At 41.8% G+C, this 20,345-nt stretch overlaps 1 protein-coding gene across 3 annotated transcripts in view; it reads right to left on the bottom strand.

Moving 5' to 3' along the window:
• Smoc1 (SPARC related modular calcium binding 1) overlaps positions 1–20,345 on the bottom strand; it is a 159,995-nt gene that overhangs the window by 47,267 nt on the left and 92,383 nt on the right. For all 3 annotated transcript variants that reach the window (XM_021201601.2, XM_021201600.2, XM_029540956.1), the window contains exon 4: positions 1,440–1,539. In XM_021201601.2, the coding sequence (XP_021057260.1) occupies positions 1,440–1,539 (100 nt within the window). The remainder of the gene's footprint in view (positions 1–1,439; positions 1,540–20,345) is intronic.

The raw sequence follows: 20,345 nt of genomic DNA, 5'->3' as shown, positions 1-20,345 counted from the left end.
CCTCTCCTCGAAGGCCAATCCCACATGTGCAGGGAAAGCCCACTCGGCAGAAAGGCCTCTCTAGAGATCCTGCCCACGAGAGAAAGCTGAGGCTTCTGATTGTCCTAACCCACATCACACTCCTTCTCCATGCACTAGTTGTGTGAGGAGTCTGTTACCTTCTCCTGCAGGAGACGGTGTCTAGTGCATTGGTTTGCTTTAGATGGATGTTCCAGGTCACCTACAAGGAGGCTCAAGTCCTGCCCCTCCTCACACTAACCCAATTAAGGTTTCCAGCTTCTGTGTAAACCACAAATAAAGTAAACTTCCCTTTTGGCCTGTAAATTTTGATCCTAGCATGAATTCTTACGGACATTAGTACCCTTTCCACTTACTTTCCTTTTTAAACCAAAGGGCTAGGGTTTTGTTTTGTTTTGTTTTGTTTTGTTTTGTTTTGTTTTGTTTTGTTTTAAGAGAACAAATTTGATTTTAAAAACATAAAACCCAGGGAAAAGTTAACGTAGACTTTTGGAACTAGGTTTCAGCATAACATTTTGTACTTTGCTTGCACTTGACATTGGTAATAAGCAAAAATCCAATCCATAGATACAGTGGATGGATGAGACTGGCTGTTTAGGGGGCAACCTTAAGGGAGTTACTAAGGAGGGTGAAGTGTGGGGCTTTGTGGATCCATCACAAACAATCCCACAAGACTGACCTAACAGCAAACACTGTAAACCTACAAAGTTGGGAGTATAAAAAGTAAACTTTGCTATGGATAATCAACCTAATAGGTTGTTATCAAACTTGTCCAATTATCAGAAGAGCTTCATAGAAATAAGGGGCTTGGGGCGCATTCCAGATCTAGAATCTGCTCATCAGAATATTCAGGGAGAAACTTTGAGATTTGGAGTATTTTTTAATCTCCCAGGCATTACAGATGACCAAACAGACATAAGGTTTACTGCTAGAAAAGATTTTCATTGTCGTTTATTGCAATATTCAAAGATGGCAAAGATGTGGCAGAGAAGCTAATCTCCTCCTTCCCTGTGTCCATGGCAGACATCACTAATCAATCACTGAAGTCTTTAGTGTTATACTCTCGCATGGCTTCAACATCGATACTAATAATGCATTTCAAGGTCTGTTACAGGGAGCAAATGAGAGCAAACTCCTAGATGTGTGGCATCTCTGCTGTAAGGAGCTGTAGCCAATGCTTAGGAAAAGATCACAGCACCAGAAACAAACTCAAACTAAAACATGCACACATAGACACAAACGGACACTCTTCATCTAGCTGACTGCAGACCAAGCTGTAGAGTGGGAACCCTTCTGATGTGAAAATGGGCTCATTTACCACAGCAACCCTTTAAAGGCTTGCCTGTAAGATGCTGATGCAGAGTCCAACCAACAAGCCTCTCTCCAACCCTTGTCCTTCCTCCCGCACCTTCCTACGGTACCTGAACATACAGGAGTTTTATTCTGCACGGAAGAACCGCTGATGGGCTTGCCATCTGGAGTGACACACCAGCAGTACCCTGTGTACGTATGACACTGCACCTGTTCAGAGAAGTGGAAAAGGAAGAGAATCGTAAGTCTTTAGTCACAGTCAATCATCCATACATCAGAAAATCTCCTCCCTCTCCCACATCTGTCCCAGGATGTCTCTCACAGGTAGAACAGTCAGGTGGAGCCAGCATCAATGTCATGTTGGCTTCATGACCCCTGTGTACCTGATTCTTTCTTATGATTCCAAAGACTTAACACCTGTTATCCTATAGGGACATATTCACTGTGATTACCCTGTGATGCGTCATCCATTACCAGAACTGGCATATGCTCCCATCCAACAGCAAAATAGTCTAATGGAGAACTCAATTGGCAAGTATCTGTGGGAACGTCCGGGCCCTTCTTGAACAAGTACAGACAAATGCTAAGTTTTTCTCGTAAGCAACATAAGCCTGTCCAGTGAGAGCACTGCTCTCCTGAGGCAAGGACAGAGCATCCTTGTGCCTGCAGGATCTCCCACTAGGAACCCAGCTGTACCACTGATCATCAAGCCACAGAGTCTAGCTGTCTGGGAATGGCTAATTAAAGTGAGGCTTTGTTTTAATCTTCCAGAGGAGCTCCTCGTTCCCTCCAATAGCCGTTACCTTACCCACCTTCTCTCACCCCACCTGTCCCAATCCGTTTCCTCTCAGAATTAGTAAACACCTATCAAAACAGATGCCCTTGTGGGATACTCCCCAGTGGGTCACTTCTGGACTCAAGATAAAATTTAAACTAATTTCCATGATACATAAGGTCCCCAACAATCTGTCCCCTGCCCACCTTTCTGGTGTCATTTTTACACCCCAGGCTCCACATGCACATTTCACTTTGGCCACAACAGACCCTTTCATGTTAACAAATAAAGCCTTATTTCCCATGAGCGGGCTTTGTTGGCTCCACTCATTCCATTTGTCCACAGCACTGTATCAGACCACCTCTCCCAACCTTCTCCTAGGCCTTCTGCTTCCTTTCATGATGCCCTTCCCCTCGAAGCCAGTCTCGGCTTCTTCCAACCTTTCTCCAAACTCACAATCCTTCCCATGGCAAGTCAGTGAGCTCGGGCTCTTCAGCGGCTAGGTCCATCTTGCCACTCCAGATTATAACTTCAAGGACTGCAAACTAATTGTTTCAGGGACCCCAGAAACTAGTGTAATGCTGACATCCATTGCAGGTGACTGATGGGTTGAATAGAGGCTTGAGTTCTCACATTTCCTCCATTCCTGGTCTCCCATCAACTCTGAAGCACAACATCAATTTAAAAAGCCATACCACATTAAGTGTGCATCTCGATGACAAGGCTTGTGTGCCAACTGCAAAGATATTAAATCGTGGGGGAAAAAAAACGAGCCTCTTGGGATCAAGGACATATTGGAATTGAGGCCGGACAGTAATTGCATACAAATTGAGCAGAGAGGTGCAGAAAGAGACAGTGCAAATAGACTTCTGACTGTGGGTAGGAGCCAGCAGTTATTGCTAAGGCAAAAAAGGCTATGGAAAGTATTGTACTCTTGTGTGGGTATCAAACACTCTGACTTACCCCAAGGCAAGTTGTTTCACCATGAGCCTGTCCACAGACATCAGGGTAGAATAAAATAGACTCTTGTTTCTCCCAGTAGCATGGCTGCTGTCAAATGGAATACTCAGTGCTGTCATCTCTGCAGGGACACTACCTAGGGCACAGACCCCAGAGATACACCCTACTCCTTCACCTTACAGCCATGACACCCCAGATGCTCACCCACCAGCAGCAGCCCAGATTTAGTAGCACTATTTCCTAACGAGGCTAATAGTGGAATAGGAAGGCATCAAGACAGCCTGTTAGGCACTTTACTTCGTTCTTTGAGCCTCTTCTTTATAACAAAATGAGTAATAACTGTCTGAGCTGGAAGGCCCTGGTAAGGCAGCATGTGGTGAGGACTGGGATGGAGCGGCCGTAGCAGTGATTGTTCTCAATCATATCAACAACACCTGCCAGGTGTCTCCCCACAAGCCAGACCTCCTCTAGTAACCTCCACAGGTGTGGATAGAAAGTGCGTCTTGTCTTCCCGTGAAGACTGTGAAAGCCCTGCAGGGGATGCTCCCCGGGACTCACTCCTATCCAGGAGCAGCATTTTATTGGAACTAATGAGACCTGGCTGGCTGGTTTCTCCACTTTGGCCAGTAGTCATCTCTGGGGAACTGTCCCAGGGGCTGAGGTGCCAAGCTGACTCAGTCCTGGGCCCTGGAAGTCCACTGCTGAGGCTGTCACATAAGGACTGAGCACCAGACAATAACCAAGACTGTGCCTCTGGTCAGATGCTGCCTGTTGCAACAGGGACATTATGGCCAAGCAGGCTGCATAGAACTGAACTGCTTGAACACCCCTTCCCTAGGGTATGTTGAAGAGTTCTGCCTAAGGTTACTAGGGCAGAGTGGGACACAAGAGTAGAAGGCAAAGCCCCGAGCTTTGTTTCAGGAATACAATCTGACCTCAGGGCCCAGGGGTCCAAGGCCACATTCTCACTCAGTGTGCCCATTGTCTCCCTGTGGGTACAGGGCACAGCCAACCAGCCCCTAGCCAGGCCCACAGAACGAGACACAGCTTCTTTCTCCCCAAGGTTCTCAACTTGCTTCCAACCACAGTAGAAGGAAAAGACACTCAACAGAATCTTCAGGTTGGCAGCTCCTTCCAATTTTCATAAAATTCAAATGGAAAGAGGAATTGTTGCCACATCTCCTGAGGCCTTGGGCATAACTGACACAACTATGTTTAAAGAAGGGGCAGGAGGGAGGAAAAGAGGACACAGGGACCCCAGCAGGGTCTCAGATTGGGGGAATTGTTGTTGTAGCTAAGAAGACCTCTGCCGAAGGAGCTCTAAGAACCCGTGACTCAAACTGAGAGATTGTGAGATGCTTTGGAGTGTTTTTAACAATGTTTACAGAAAAGAAGCTACACAGAGGCAGCCTGGAGTTGTTCCGTCAGTCTGTGCTCAGATATGTGCATTCATTTTAAAAGGGGGAGATGACCCAAATACCTGGCTTGGTCGTTGGGAAAGGGAATGAGACAATACGGATAGAGCACTGACTTCAGCAGGTAAGGGCCAGTTGAACTCAGCTGTTTCAGCCTGAAAAGGCTCAGCAGTTGAAGTGTTTGCCATGTATGAAGACCAGAGCCTGAGCCCAAGAACTCATATACATAGGTAGAGGACCTGGAGGCGGCCCACTTTTAACTCAAGCACTCTGAACACAGAGACAGGTAATTCCAGCGCAAACTGGCTAATTAGACTAGCTGTATCAGTGGTCTCTGAGTTCAACTGAGAGTTGCTGCCTCAATGAACAAGATGGAAAGTGACCAAATAAGCCTCTCAACACCAACATCTCAACACACACACACACACACACACACACACACACAGAGGCATGCATGCATTCACTCACACACATCTAAGCAAACAGGCATACATGCTGCACACATACACACTGAAAAGAAAAAGATACTTAGTTATATTATATTACATTATATTATATGCAAACCATTTGCTCATTTTAAAAGGCCAGAACCAAACTGGTGAGAACCAGAAGAGCATGCTTTCTGACCAGCTATGAAAAGCAAATGGCCCAGAATCAGCAAACTTTGAGAATGTTTAGGCAGAGAAAGGAGGTTTATTTTATATAGGAAGAGTTGTAAGACATTGAGTTACCCTCTTAGCAAGTCCTTTATAAAAGAATTATTGGTGTAAAATTTTCAGCTATTAGTAACAGCCCAGGAAGTAAGAATCCTGGTGCAGAGAAAAACAACCCCTTGCAGGAAAGCAGTCAGATATAAATTCTGTGGAGCTGATGTCTTAGCTATACCCAAGGCACAGTGTGACTAGTTTATCTCCCCTTGCAAACTTAGGATTTAACTTCATAACTAATACTGTCTGTTTCTTGAGAATCTAACTGATCGAGTCCTGGCCTTTAGCCAATAGCAAATGCCCAGGACAAGAGGACTTGATGAGGCAAGGGGCCATTTCTGACATCTTGTCTTACTGTGGTCAAAACTCAGGGTTGTCCCAGTTCCACAAATAGACCCAGGTCAGGAAAACAACTCCTACCCCACTCTAGAGCAGCCTCCAGAGACTGGAATGTCACCTGGAGGGCCCTCTTTTGGAGACAAAGAGCACACCATCCAAAATAAGGCTATTTTCTGCTACTACTGTCGTGGTCTTGTTGGGCATAACTGGTGTCCCTCCAGCCACTTTAAAACACTGTGTTCCTAGATAAATAAGTTCCATCTCTGATTCATGTGCTTTAATATCATTGGCAAAAAGTCTTTTTACATAAACAGGCCAGGGGTATACTGCAGTTCAATTTCCATCCAAATTAAGACAAATTTGAAATTATTTTAAGCCTCCTAATCATCAACATTAGTCCGACTCCTGACCACCCAGTGAGTATGTGGGAGGCCAGCACTTTCAACAAAGGCAAACGAGTGACCAGTGGGTAGAGAAAACACCAGCTCGCGGGGACAAGTGGGAGGAGGGAGTGGAGAAAAACAGAGAGGCAGATGGCAACCATCACCCACGGGTGCCAAGCCCCAAATGGAAAATACCACCTTCTACTTTGACAACAGCTTTTCAGTCCCCAGTGGTTTCTGCATTACCACATTTGGGCTTCAAAGTTACTCTCTTGGAAAACCCTTCGTGGGAGAATTAGTTGTGCAAAATTCACAACTAGTTAGTAACTCCCCAGGGAATTAGAATCCTGATATCCCAATCTTCGTAGCATTTCAGAAAGCACAGGACTGGGGAAAAACAAAAACAAAACAAACAGAAAACAAACAAAACAAACCTCAGAGGTCACCATTCTAACCCAAACATTTCACAAGTGAGAAAACTGAGGGCAAAAGATAAAGGAAGTGAGTGGTCCCCATCCCTGCACCAGTCTAGGGGGCGAAGGGAAAGGAGGGTTTATAGATACTGATGTCTGAGGGACCACTATCTTTTGCGGGGGGGGGGCTTGGTCTTTTGGTGGGAGACAGATGGAAGCAATTATTCTCATGGAAAGGACACCTAGAGAGGGGCCTTTCCCTCCAGTATGGATGAGAGAGCTTTGGTGGAGGGTTTGGTATTATCTTGGGGCTTCCAAGATGTCAGAATTAGAGTTACTATTGCTTTGATAAAACACTATGCCCAAAAGCAAGTTGGGGAAGGAAAGAGTTTATTTAGCTCACATATCCCAAGCCACAGTCCACTGAGGAAAGAAGCCAAGGTGAAGATACAAACAGGGCGGGAACCTGGAGGCAGGAGCTGACGTAGAGGTCATGGAAGACAGCAGCTTACTGACTTGTTCCTCATGGCCTGCTCAGCTGGCTTTCTTCTAGAATCCAAAACCACCAGCCCATCATTGACAATACCCAAAATGCACTTTGCCTTCCTCTGTCAATCACTAACTAAGAAAATGCCCTGTAGACCTGCCTATCGCTCAGTCTTACCGAGATCATTTCTCGGATGAGGTTTCTTCCTCTCTGATGACTATAGTTCACGTCAAGGTAGGGTAAAACTAGCCAGCACACATACCCACTGGCCACCAGCTCTTTCCTTGGAAGCTTCTCAGAAGGGCGGGCTTCACCTGTCAGAGGGTCCTTTGCTGTTGGTCTTTCTGCCCTGATTCTTCTTCTTCTTCTTCTTTTTTTAATTGGATATTTTATTTGTTTACATTTCAAATGTTATCCCCTTTCCTGGTTTCCCCTCTGCAAACCCCCTATGCTATCCCCCCTTACTTATCTATGATGAGGCATCCCCACCCACCTACCCACTCCTGCCTCCCCACCCTGGCATTCCCCTACACTGAGGCATTGAGCCTTCACAGGACCAAGGCTGCCCTGATTCTTACTGCACACCCACATCCCTGGGAATCCTGCACCGACTCCCTCTAGAGTGTGCCCACTTTCTTCCGCCTCCACTAGGAATGGGAGACTGCTGCAAGTGCCTTTCTCCTGCCCTGCAGGTATAATGATGAGCATGGTTACGGCCAGGAGTGGATAGGAATTGCCAGAAACAGAGGTTTTCTACAAGTGACTTTGGACACATTGAGATAAAAGGAGCCAGGAGACTTTGCTGTTGTATAATTCCTCCTAGTCTTAACTCAGTGGATAATTCATCTGTAAGAGGAGGATTGTGTTTGTAACAATTTTGGAGCTTCCTAAACCAGGGGCTTGCCCTCTGACCTGTGTGTCAGAAGGTCAGCAGACACTAGCATTCTGCTCTGGATTACTGGTAGCCAGAACTGTGGGCCTTGGCTGTAGAGTGTCTTTGATTGCCCACATCCACTTTTTTACACTCTGGATATCAGATCCTCAATGGGTTCTCTAATTGAAATAAGTTGCCTCCTCTGACAGAGTCCCCCTCCTTCTTTTGGTAAAGCTTTCTCAAACTGTATCTCTTAAAATCCACATTGAATTGCCTTACTTGTTCATGGACAGGTTACTGGGATCTCTTCAAACACACAGACCCTCTTACTCTCGATCCCTCCTGCTCACCCCAACTACTTCCTGTTCCTCTTTTGTAAAATAGAAAATGTTTGATAGATGGATTCAGAGAGTAAAGTGCTAAGTGATTTGGATCAGCAGACAAATGAAAAGCAGTCACATTTCCACTGTCAGAAGTGAGTTGGGAAACTTCCACACATTTTCTGTATTCAGCTCAGCTCTTTCCTAGTGGAGGATGCTTGTATCCACGAGTGCAATCATCCAGTCATAAGCTCGAGAACAGCGCATCTCTTTATATATGGTCCTTGTTTTCTATTTTACAAAAATAGTAGGTCACCAAGAAGACAAAATGAAGCAGAGCCTATGGAGCACCTTGTCAGCATTGGGGATGCGCTTGTCCCATGTGGGTCTTGTTCTTTTCCCTTTCCTTGGCAGGGAAGACGCATCTTGGCTGTAGACATTATTCCCGACTCTATGCCAAGTCTAGGGAGGATTATCTGTTGGGGAATGAGGAATCTCCTTGGTAGAGTATTTACCTCATCCATTAGGATTTAAGAGAAGGGGCTGATTCTCAAATCCTTCCAGTCACGGGAGTCGTTCTTGATCACATTTTAAGTGAGTTGATGATATGTCAAGGCTGTCCACATGACGTTAGTTAGAACAAGAGACAAACCCGCTCATCCCCAGGTCTCTAAGCATATCTAAAACTCTGTGTGTCTAGTTTGGGGGAGGGTGCTTTATCAGAAGGGCTGTGGCAGGTGGGATCCAGAGGAAATAGGACATGAGGAAAGAGAAATAAATCCCTTCTTCATGGGAATGAATGGTGGAATTAAAGACTTGTTCCAGGACCAACGGAAATATTTGTTGGATAATGTTACATGATATAATGGTGCCCATCTTCAACTATTTCAGTAGAAAGTGGGATTCCTTTGGATTCTATAAGTCCCATAGACAGATATGGAGTTGTGTACTAGAAATCATAAACAGAGAGCTCTTGGATCAAGACAAAGGGCTTCCCTGTGAAGGCAACTCCAGTGAGAGCAGCTCAGTGCACATTATGAGTTTTGTCATTGAAGGAATAAAAATTCCTGCAGCAGGTGACAACCAGGCAGAAGGTTGGCAAATATAAACAGAATGGAGAAATTAATGGAGACCAGTGGGAGAGAGAGAGAGAGAGAACCCTTCTGCAATCTCCTTTCTCTAAAAAGAACCAGAATTCTACAAACTGCTGTACACTGGGCTCTGGGTTTACAATGAGTACTTGATTTAAGCTGTCAACAACACGCTTTCTGCTCCACGATGAAGAGTCTTCTGAGGTACATTTTCCAAAAAGTTTGACTACATCTCTCCAGCACACGTGTAAAGATATTGTAACAGTGCACACTGGGAGTTCAGGGGCCCACAAGACCCCATACTTTTTAGTCTTGCTTCTCCGTGTGGTGCCCAGAACAGTCTATGTTTTATAAATGGCCAATAGAACACCTTTGACTCATTTAAATTCTGTTGCTTTATAGCACAGAAATATTTTTTAAATGTCTGTATATTTCCAAAATAACAACAACAACAACAAAAAGAAAGTCTCTTGTATGTAGGGCCTTTGTATATATAGGTCAGAACTGAAGGACCTGGCTGGTGAGAGGTCAAGGCTGGTGAGAGGTCAAAGGTGAACTACGAGTGATCTTTCATTATTCTCATGACTTTCTTGACTTTTAATTAAACTTTCCTGCCTTCCCACCTCATACCCATGTTTCTGGTCTTTCTCTTCTTTAAAAGGGAAAAAATGTCCAATGCCATGCATTTTGCAAGAGAGTTCACCAATCTATAGGGTCACCTGTCCTAGCCTATTCCATGAACTCAGAGTAAAGCAGAAGTAGCCCTGAATGGATGTGAGTGTGAGAGACAATGGCTCTCCTGAACAAATGCTGACTGTTGGCCTACTCTGTGTTTATCTATCCAGCTTGATGAACGTTAGCTACTATCTCATAAAACCCTAAGACGTGACGTATGATTCCTCTGAGATCATCAGTTTAACACTTTTTCTCAGCCTCTGGTGGCAGCTGATGGTATACCTGTGGGGTACTCATGGAGTCTCTACTTGTCCAAGTCCCAGGATAAGAAGGTAAGAACTTCTGAGTCTGATTCCCCTTCTGTGAATTTCTCAGCCTACAAAAAGCTTTCCCCTATTTTGAGTCAGAATATTCAGATGATTAATAGATAGATAGATAGATAGATAGATAGATAGATAGATAGATAGATAGATAGATAGAGACATACTAAAGGCTACTCTCATTTACAAAGGTGTGACTGTCTCTCATATACCCCTTTGTCCATCTCTTTTCTGTTTATTCTTGGTTCTTATCACCTCTGTAGTAAACATCAATGGTCTCACTGAGTATCCCTCATATGACATGATTTTGTGACCTTACTTACCTGAGCTGTGCTCTGGGGTGTGCCCTAGTTCAGCAACGTTGTGCAAGCAGTGTGGACTCATGTCTGGAGCCGGGCTGCTTCTGTTGGAATACTGACTCTACCACTTTCAGGTTATAAGACCCCAAGCTACATGGCTACTCTGAGTGTCAGGTTCCAGGACTATAAAACAGGACTATGAACGTGCCTACCTCATAGGTAGTAGTGAGGATGGAATAAGTTAATTCGGTAGGCATATAAAATAGTCTGGCACAGTGTAAATGCAATTATGAGCAAGAAAATGGTATCGCTGATGATAGTTTCTGCAGTCTGAAAAAGAAAGAAGAGCAGAGAGTGGCTACAGACTACCACTGCAGAACCTTGGCTCCCATACAAGCAGCATGAAGGCTAGAATAGCAGCTTCCACCTTCCCCTTGCTCCCAGGTACAGACCCCTACAGAAGAGCAGCTGAAGATACCTCCCAGAGCTGCTGGCTTTTGCTTGCACAGTAGACAAGGGACAGAAAAGAAGCCCCCAATAACTCTTGGGAGCTCTGATGTCAGGCAGAGAACACCTAAACCCTGCCTGCTTGCTAATCTGAAAGAGGATGCATCATAGCCATTTAGTGGGAGATCAGCCAGGTTTGAGGAAGAGGACAAAGCAGAGGCTGTAGCAAGAAGATCCCACAGGGAAAAAAGTAGCCATCGTACTCCAAGCATAACACACGCTCCATGACCCTGATCTCTACGCACAACCCCATTCTAACAGGTGACCAGAGGTGCCAGTTCTCCAGTGGAAAGATGAAGGTGGGAGAGTCTACCCATGTGGAACACTGGACAAGCCCCTGGTGTTTCTGTTACCACTTATAAATGTTAATAGTTTGCCCCCTGTAAGTATGTAACTGAGATGACTTACCAACTACAAGGTATGCGCCACCTAGACTTTAGGGTAGACTGCCTTCAGAAAGCTGCCTGCTGCCTGCTTCTCACCAAGCCTCCAGCTTTGACATCTTCCCATCTCCATGTGCTGAGAACTTTAATGAGCAGAATATATGCCAGTGTAGGAAGAAGAGCCTCCACAAGACCCATGTTCTACCTGGACAGGCTGCAACATGTCTCTCTTAGTTAGCTTCTATTGCTGTGATGAAAGTCCATGACCAAAGTCAACTGATAACTCAGGTCCCACTCCATCACCAAGGGAAGTCAAAGCACAAACTTGAGGCAGGAAACTAAAGATAGGAACTGAGGCAGAAGTCATAGAGGAGTGCTGTTTACTGGACTGTGCTGGTGACTTGCTCAACCTGCTTTCTTAGAGCACCCAGGACTAGCCACTGAAAGGTAATATCACCTCATAGGGAGCTAGGCCCTCTCACATCAATTGTCAATCAGGAAAATAAACCATAGACTTGTCCTTGTCAAAGGCTAATGTGAAAAGGACATTTTATCATTGACATTCTCTCTTCCCAAATGGCACTAGCTTGTGTTGGGTTGACATTAAATTAGCCAGCACAATGCCCCTGGAAGGCACCAAGGCTTGCTGTAACCAACACTAATTTAAATAGAAATGTCTAGTAGATTCAAAGAAGAAATAATTGGCCAAACAAGACTGAGAACTCTTAAAGATGCACAAGTTGTATCAAATTTGGTGTCTCCTACCCTAATTTGCCTCTCTCTCTCTCTCTCTCTCTCTCTCTCTCTCTCTCTCTCTCTCTTCTCTCTCTCCTTCCCTTGTATGTACTAACCCAAGAACACTGGTATTGCCACAGGATCTTGTACCACAGTACAGGCTACACGTTTCAGAGCATTCTCCACCCCAGATGCTCAGCCCTGGGGTGAGGAGCTGGCATCAATCCTACACATGGTGTAGAACTCTCACCTCACACTCACTCGAAAAGGAAGAAGAATGCTCCAAAGGTTATCACAGGTGACACAACACTAATCATGAAGATCAAAATAGAAGCCAGAAGCCAGAAATAAGGCCTCACATCTGTGGTCAACTGATATTTGACAAGGACACCAAGATAACTAAAGGAGAATAACAATCTTCTCATTAGGGAATCCTGAGGTTACTGAACTTGCATATGCAGAAGAGTGAAGCTTGATCTCACCTCTCATACACAAACTAACTTACAAGAGATCAGAGACCTAAATGTAAAAGTTGAAGTCATAAAACGCATAGAGTGTCGCTGTCGCTTCCTCACCAGCAAAGAAGAGACGCAGCACTAGGATTCTTCCGCAAACATTTTACTGTTGGGTTAATTGCTGAAGCGAAAGACCCCGAGCCCGAAACTATGTAAAGTTCATATATGCTTAGATAGTGCGGAGACTCCCGATTGGATATGCCCTCAGGACCTCATTACCATGCTCTGGGATGAGCAGTGACTTGGCATCCACCCAAACGCACCTGCGCACATTGCTTGTTTACAAGGAAAGCACCCAGGAAGCCAGTGCCATCTTGTAATGGCGATTTATCTGGCTTCCCACAATAGAGGAGAATGGAATAATAAATATTTGTTACCTTGGATTAGGAAATGGTATCAAAGGTATAACAACAAAAGCATAAGCTGTAAAGAAGGGAAAGAGGGAGGGATGGAGGCAGTAAGGGAGGGAGGATAGGTAGGAGGGAGGGAGGGAGTAAGGGAGGGAGAGCGATCAATTAAACTTGTGTTTTATCCATAGAATATATAAATAACTTTCAACTCAATACTAAAAAGACAACTGGACAGACAAACAGGGAAAGGAACTGAACAGGCATTATATATAACTGAAGAGCCTCATCACTAGTTACTAGGGGGAAATTGACCTCAAGCCATAAAGAAGGGTGAGAGTATCAAGTATAGCTAAAGAGGTGAAAAAGTTGAAATCTTCATGTGTTGTCGGTATGAATGTGGTATGGTGTGACCACCATAGAAAACTGCCTGGTGATTCCTCAACAGCACAAACATGAGGAAGTGAATGACCCAACAATTCTATTTTTACGTATGTACTCAGATTACTAAGGGTACACATCACATAAACATGCATGCCAATGGACACAATAGTGCTATTTATAACCCCCCCCAAAGCCAAAGCTACTCAAATGTTTATGCACTGGTAAATGAATAAAGAAAATAGGGTACAGTCATATGACTGACTATTATTAGACAGTTAAAAAAAGAATAAACTCAGCTCATGCTACAGCATGGATGAGCCTTTTAAAAATGTGCTGATTAAAAGAACCCAGTCACAAAAGACCACACATAATAGGAATTGTCCACCATATACAAATCATAACAATCTAAGGTAAATTAGTGCTGTCAAGGGCTGAGGGGAGGGCTTTTGCAAGGAGTGGCTGCTAATGGGCATTGGATTTTCTTCTTGGGTAATGAAATGCTCTGACATTAGTCAGTGGTAATGGTTGTGCAACCCTGTGAGTGCACTAAAAATCACTCAATTGTGTGTTTTAAAGAGATAAATTTTATAGTGTTCAAACTATGTCTCAGTAGAGCTTTGTTAAAAGAACAATAATAGGAAAAGAAACCACAGACAAGTTTGCCAACTTCTAGACTGGCCCAAGTTTTTTAAATTACAGCTCATCAATTTGAGAACTAAAACTGGGGAACAACTAACATTTGTTTAGCAACATCTACAATGTACATATGTATACATTATTCACGTGTAGCACTGGGTTTCTTAAAACAAAAGCAATAGCAAACACACACACACACACACACACACACACACACACACACACACTTAAAACAAGTAAGAGGCCTTAACCATAAATGTTCAAATTATAACCATTACAGCTTGCTTATTGCCAAAAAGAAAAGCAACAACTTACTTAAAACTGGGTCCACTTACCATTTATACCATTTAAAAGTAAAGGATAGATTTGAATTTTCAAAAGTGTGATGGAGGGAATGACGGTGAGAAGGAAGGAAGGACAGAGAGATGGAGGGAGGGTATGAAAAGACACAGAGAAAGACAGAGAAAGAGACAGAGAAATAGAGTCAGAGAGGCAGAGTCAGAGAGGCAGAGAGACAGAGAGGCAGTGAGACAGAAACAGAGACAGAGACAGGGACAGAGACAGAGACAGAGACAGACAGAGAGAAAGTTGGCATTCTACATGAACAAAAAGCTCAGAGTACAACATACTTTTAAGAACTGTTTTTGTCTGGGCCATAGAATCCACACGAGGCTAGAGAGGACAAGCCAGCACACTGACACACTCCATTCTCATCACTGTAGCTACATCATTACTATGCATGGTCTGAGGAGAAATCCTCAAGGTTACTCTTTGCAAGATCTCTCCACATAGAGACTAAAGACCATTGCCTCCAGATTCCTAAGACTTCTAGGCTCATCAACATTTGGATAATTGGGGCTGGAGAGATGGCTCAGCCATTAAGAGCACTTGTTCTTTCAGAGAGGCTAGATTTAGTTCCCAGCACCCAAATGGCTTCTCTTATTCAGCCATAACCTTGGTTCTAAAGCATTCAGTACCCTCTTCTGAACTTCATGGGCACCAGGCATATACATGATGCATAAACAAACATGTGAACAAAATATTCATACACATCTTTTTAAAATTAAGATTAGACAAATCCTTTCCATAAGGGGACTAATCATTCCAGACTCCCAGTGTTTAATCAACCAGGTGAATAAAGGCTCATGGGGCATGTGATGGACTGATACCTCCAATAGTTGATAAGAGTCTGGCAGATGGAAGACCACTTGGTGAAGTGAAGCACTCCTGGAATGAACCGGTCCTGCAACAGATCTCTAGGAAGAAGGCTCTGTACAGTGGTAGTAGCTGAAGGGTGCTAACAGGGAAGAAAACCTCCAGGTCCTCAAGTGTTGTATCATATGTGTTTTAAAAACCATGTGTCAAAAAGCCACATGATTTTTCCCTCTGGGATTTCAACTACAGAATAAAGTAATCAGCAAGAAGAAACTATAACTCAAAGATCTCTGTTTTCAAAAAAAGTTCAAATATGCCCTTAAAATTGAAAAATGGCAAAAGTAGGATCCAGACTTATCAAAAAAATAGCTCCTGGAATGGTGAACTCAAACGTGGGAAATATAACACATCATTTCACCTAGAAGAAGCATAGCGAAAGGTTTTTATGTTTAACAACACTGCAAATATAATCAACACAAAAATTTTAATATCTTGCAACTGCACTTGATAATTGCCACTAACAGTCACATCCCCGCTGAATATTTATTAAAATCAATTTGAGATTCTCATGTTAAATGCTTTGAAAGCACATGTCTGGACTGGGGGTGTGTAACTCAGCAGGTGAAATTCCTGCCTAACATACATACAACCTGGGGTCTGATCCCTAGCACCCCATAAATTAGATGGGATGGCAAATGTCTGTAGTCCCAGCACCCCAGTCTTGATGTGGATACAAGAGGTTCAGCAGTCTAAGATCATCCATCCAATGCCATCCCAGGTACATAGTCAGCTCCAGGTCCAGCCTAACACTTAATCTCTACTCTCACAATCTTACTTCCATTGCAATGCTAATCTGATTAACTAAAATCAGAGAACCCTCCTTGCTATACTTGGTTATTTATCCTCCAATGGGATAAACAAATGTTGATTACTACATTTGCAGAGAGATAATATCTAGCTATTGTGGTTGTTCTCAGGTACTATTCTGTTCAAGGAATAATATACAATTCACAGCAGGCACCTTGAGTCCTTGGATTCAAAATTCAGAAACTTATTTTCTAAACTACAATTCTTCCAAATTTTATTTTCTGGATTTATTCTGAAAATTCTTGCTTTCTGAATTTCAATTCTACCAAATCCAAGTTCCAACTGAACAATGCAAAACTTTCAACTGAAAGAATATAGAGGCCTGGCAAGATGGCTCAGCAAGTAAGAGCACTGACTGCTCTTCCAAAGGTCCTGAGTTCAAATCCCAGCAACCACATGGTAGCTCACAACCACCCATAATGAGATCTGATGCCCTCTTCTGGTGCCTCTGAAGTCCGCTATGAAGTCAGTGTACTTATGTATAATAATAAATAAATCTTTGGGCCGGAGCAAACAGGGACTGTGCAAGTTGAGTTGACCAGAGTGAGCATAGGTCCTAAAAATTCAATTCCCAATGTCCACATGAAGGATCACAACCATCTGTACAGTTACTCACATACATAAAATAAATAAATAAATAAATATTAAATAAATAAATCTTTAAAAAAAATAAAGAATATAGCTAATTAAGAAACCAAGCAATTAAATAATCCCAAATATATAAATCCCAACACAGTACACAAGAAACACCATAAGCACAAAGCTTTTCAAAAATTACTAATTCTGTAGTAATTACATATAACAAGAATGAGATAAATAAAACCTCAGACAGAAAACTCAAAATAATGATTGTTAGTAAAGAAACCGAAGAGGGGAAATAAGATCCTATTCAAGAACACAACCAAACAGTTAAATAAAACATGAAGGCCATGTAAGACCTAAAAAGAATTCAACAAGAGAAACAATGAAGAAAAAAAGAGAAAAGAATGTGAAAGTCAAAGCTTCCTAGAAAGCCTCAGCAACAGAATGAATGCATCAAGGGGAGGGCAGACTACCTGATCTGAAAGGCAAGGTGGAAAATGGGGACAGCAGAACAACACAAAAGATAAGACAATGAGAAGGCACCAGTGGGAAACACTCTGAAAAGACCAGGACTATGAGCAATAAGGATAGAAGAAGAAGAATCTCATTCTAAAGGAAGAGAAAACATCTTTAAAAGAATCTCAGCAAAATTTCCCAGAAAGAGGAGATTTCCATCTAGATACAGGACCAGAAAAGAACCTGCCCTCATTATATATAATTAAGCCTTTTAAAATACAGAACAAAGGAAGCAGAGAGAGAAAAGTACCAAGCAGCAGAGGAGTCCCATGGAAATAGCTCCAGACTACTCCACTGAAACTTAAAAAGACAGAAGGGCATGGAGTGATATATTTCAAGTACTGAAAGACAATGGCTGACTCAGCATATTATACCCAGCAAAACTATCTATCATAATTGAAGAAAAATTAAAAACTATCCATTATTAGAAAAAATAGATTAAAGGAATTAATGAGACTCATACAGCTCTACATATAAAATTCTTAATTGACTCTCAGAGTAAAGTGATAAACAAATCTATCCATGAGACTATGAGAAAGAATCAGCCACACTAGAATAATAGCTAAGCAAGGGACAAAGAAACAAAAAACGAACACTGCAAAATCAACAAAACAACAGAAATCAATACACATTTTTATAATAATAATAATGAGTATTAATAGTCTGAATCCCCAATCAAAAGACACATACTAATAGATATGGTTTAAAAAAACATTAACCATGTACTGGCTGCCTCCAAGAAATAGATCCTACCACAAAAGACAGACAGCACATTAAGGTAAAAAGATAAATATTTCAAGCAAGAGGATCTAGAAAACAGGTATCATTGAAAAAATAGGCTTTTAAAAATTAAAAAGAAACAATCATATCGCACTGATGAAGGAACAGCAGTCAAGAGGGCATTACAATTCTAAACACATATGTTCAGAACACAGGTACACCCAATTTTATAAGACAAATACTATTACATGTTATTACAAATTAATGCCAGTGCAATATAGTAGGTACTTCAATACCCCAATTCTTTCCAATTAATAGGTCTTCAAAGAATAACAAAAGAGAAATAAAAGAATTAAATGACATCAGAGATCATATGGACTTAGCAAACATCTATACAACATTCCATCTGAACACTGAAGATTACATACTTTTCTTAGCAGCCCAAGGAACTTTCTCTAAAATAGATCATAAAGCAAGTCTTAATAACAATCAAAACCCTCGAGCATACAAAAGCTCATGGAAACCAAACAACATACTATTTAACAAGGAATGGGTCCTTGAAGAAATCAAGCAGAAACTGTTTAAAGTCCTAGAATCAAATGAAAATGAAGCCACAACATACCAAAATCCAAGGGACACAATAAAACAGCCCATGAAGAAAGCTCTTAGCTCTGAGGGCCGGGTGTGGTGGCGCATCCCTTTAATCCTAGCACTTGGGAGGCAGAGACAGGTGAATTTCTGAGTTCGAGGCCAGCCTGGTCTACAGAGTGAGTTCCAGGACAGCCAGGGCTATACAGAGAAACCCTGTCTCGAAAAACAAAAACAAAAACAACAAAAAAAAGAAATCAGGGGTTCAATATGGCCACTCAGCCATTAGCCATACATGAAGACCCTCTCTATACCTAGAACAGTGGCTCTCAGCCTGTAGGTCTCAATTCCTACAGGGTTGCTAAGCAGATATTTACATTAACATTTATAACTAGTAAAATTATAGTTATGAAGTAGCAACAAATTAATGTTATAGTTGGTGGTCACCACAACATGAAAAACTGTATTAAACGATCATAGCATTAGGAAGATTGAGAATCATTGGATAAGGGAAAGAAAGACCTTAAAGGAGTAGAGATAGTATACCACAAGTGATACTAAGGGAAAAAAGAAAGTAAAGGAGGGGGGTTTAAATATGAACCTTAGGTATGCTTGAGAAAGCCATACAGAAACCTACTGTTTCTGTTGTATTATATAATAAAATTATATTGTATTATATGCTATTATATAAGCTTCATACAAATATATAATTATATATTTAATATATTAATCAATATATTTTAATTGGAATAGCCCCATATAAAGGATTATTATGTTCATTGCAAAAGCCATAGGTTGACAAATAGAAAACTCAGTGCCAGATATGGAATGCCTTCCTTACAGTCATGGATCAGGAGTGTCCGAAATTCCAAAATCAATAGGTAGAAATAAATCATTAAGATTGGGGCAGAACTCAATGAAATGGTAACAAACAAAGCAAAGAAAAACTCAAAAAATCAGTGATATAACATTCATTCTCTGAAAATATAAACTCAAAGTAATAAAATTAAAGATGAGATGGTAACCATTACAACAGATACCATTGAAACTCAGAAAATCATTAGACCTTGCCTTAAAAACATATTCTATGAAGGTGGAAAAATCTAAAAAAAAAAAAAAAAAAAAAAAAGGTTAATTTCTAGATGCCTATTAAATAACAAATGAAACAAAGATGAGGTGAACAGTTCTAACAGAGCTATAATATTAAATAAGATTGAAACAACTAAAGAAGCCCAGGCCCAGATAGGCTCACTGATGGATAGTCTGAGACCTTCAAAGAATTAATGCCAATACGTGTCACACTATTGTGTAACATTGGAAAGGAGGAAAACCTACTAAACTCTTTTTACAAAGCTAGTGTTGCCCTGGTACAAAAATCATATAAAGATGAAGTTAAAAAAAAAGAAAATTTACAACTTTCCTGATGAACATAGATGCAAAAATTCTCAACAAAATGCCTGAAACTAAGATTTTTCATCATGATCAATTGGCTTTATTCTAGAGATGCAAACATGATTTGGATAGATAGAATGTCAATAAATGTTATAAGTTACATAAATAAGCTCAAGGATGGATACCACATGATCATTTCAATAAACATGGAAGAGACTTCTGACAAAATCTAAAATCACTTCATGTTAAAGTCCTGAAGAAACTCAGAAGGAATATATCCAACATAATAAAAGCTATATGTGGCAAACCAAACGCCAACTTTATATTAAACAGAAAAAACTCAAAGTCTGTCCACTAAAATCAGCAACAAGACTATCTCTGACCTTATTCAATACAGCACTGGAGTCTCAGCTAGAATGACAGGCCAAGAGAAACAAACATAGAGGTACAAATACATTATGCAAAATAGAAGAAAACCAAGAGGGATGACCATTGTGTGGATACTTCATTCCTCCTTAGAATAAGGAACAAAGTACTCATGAAAGGATATAGGTACAGAGACAAAATTTAGAGCTAAGATGAAAGGATGGACTATCCAGAGACTACCCCATTCAGGAATCCATCCCATCAT

The sequence above is a fragment of the Mus pahari genome, chromosome 7, assembly GCF_900095145.1.
Source record: "Mus pahari chromosome 7, PAHARI_EIJ_v1.1, whole genome shotgun sequence".
NCBI classification, from domain to species: domain Eukaryota; kingdom Metazoa; phylum Chordata; class Mammalia; order Rodentia; family Muridae; genus Mus; species Mus pahari.
Note: the sequence above shows the minus strand (reverse complement) of the source record. Positions and strands in the feature narration are given on the sequence as shown.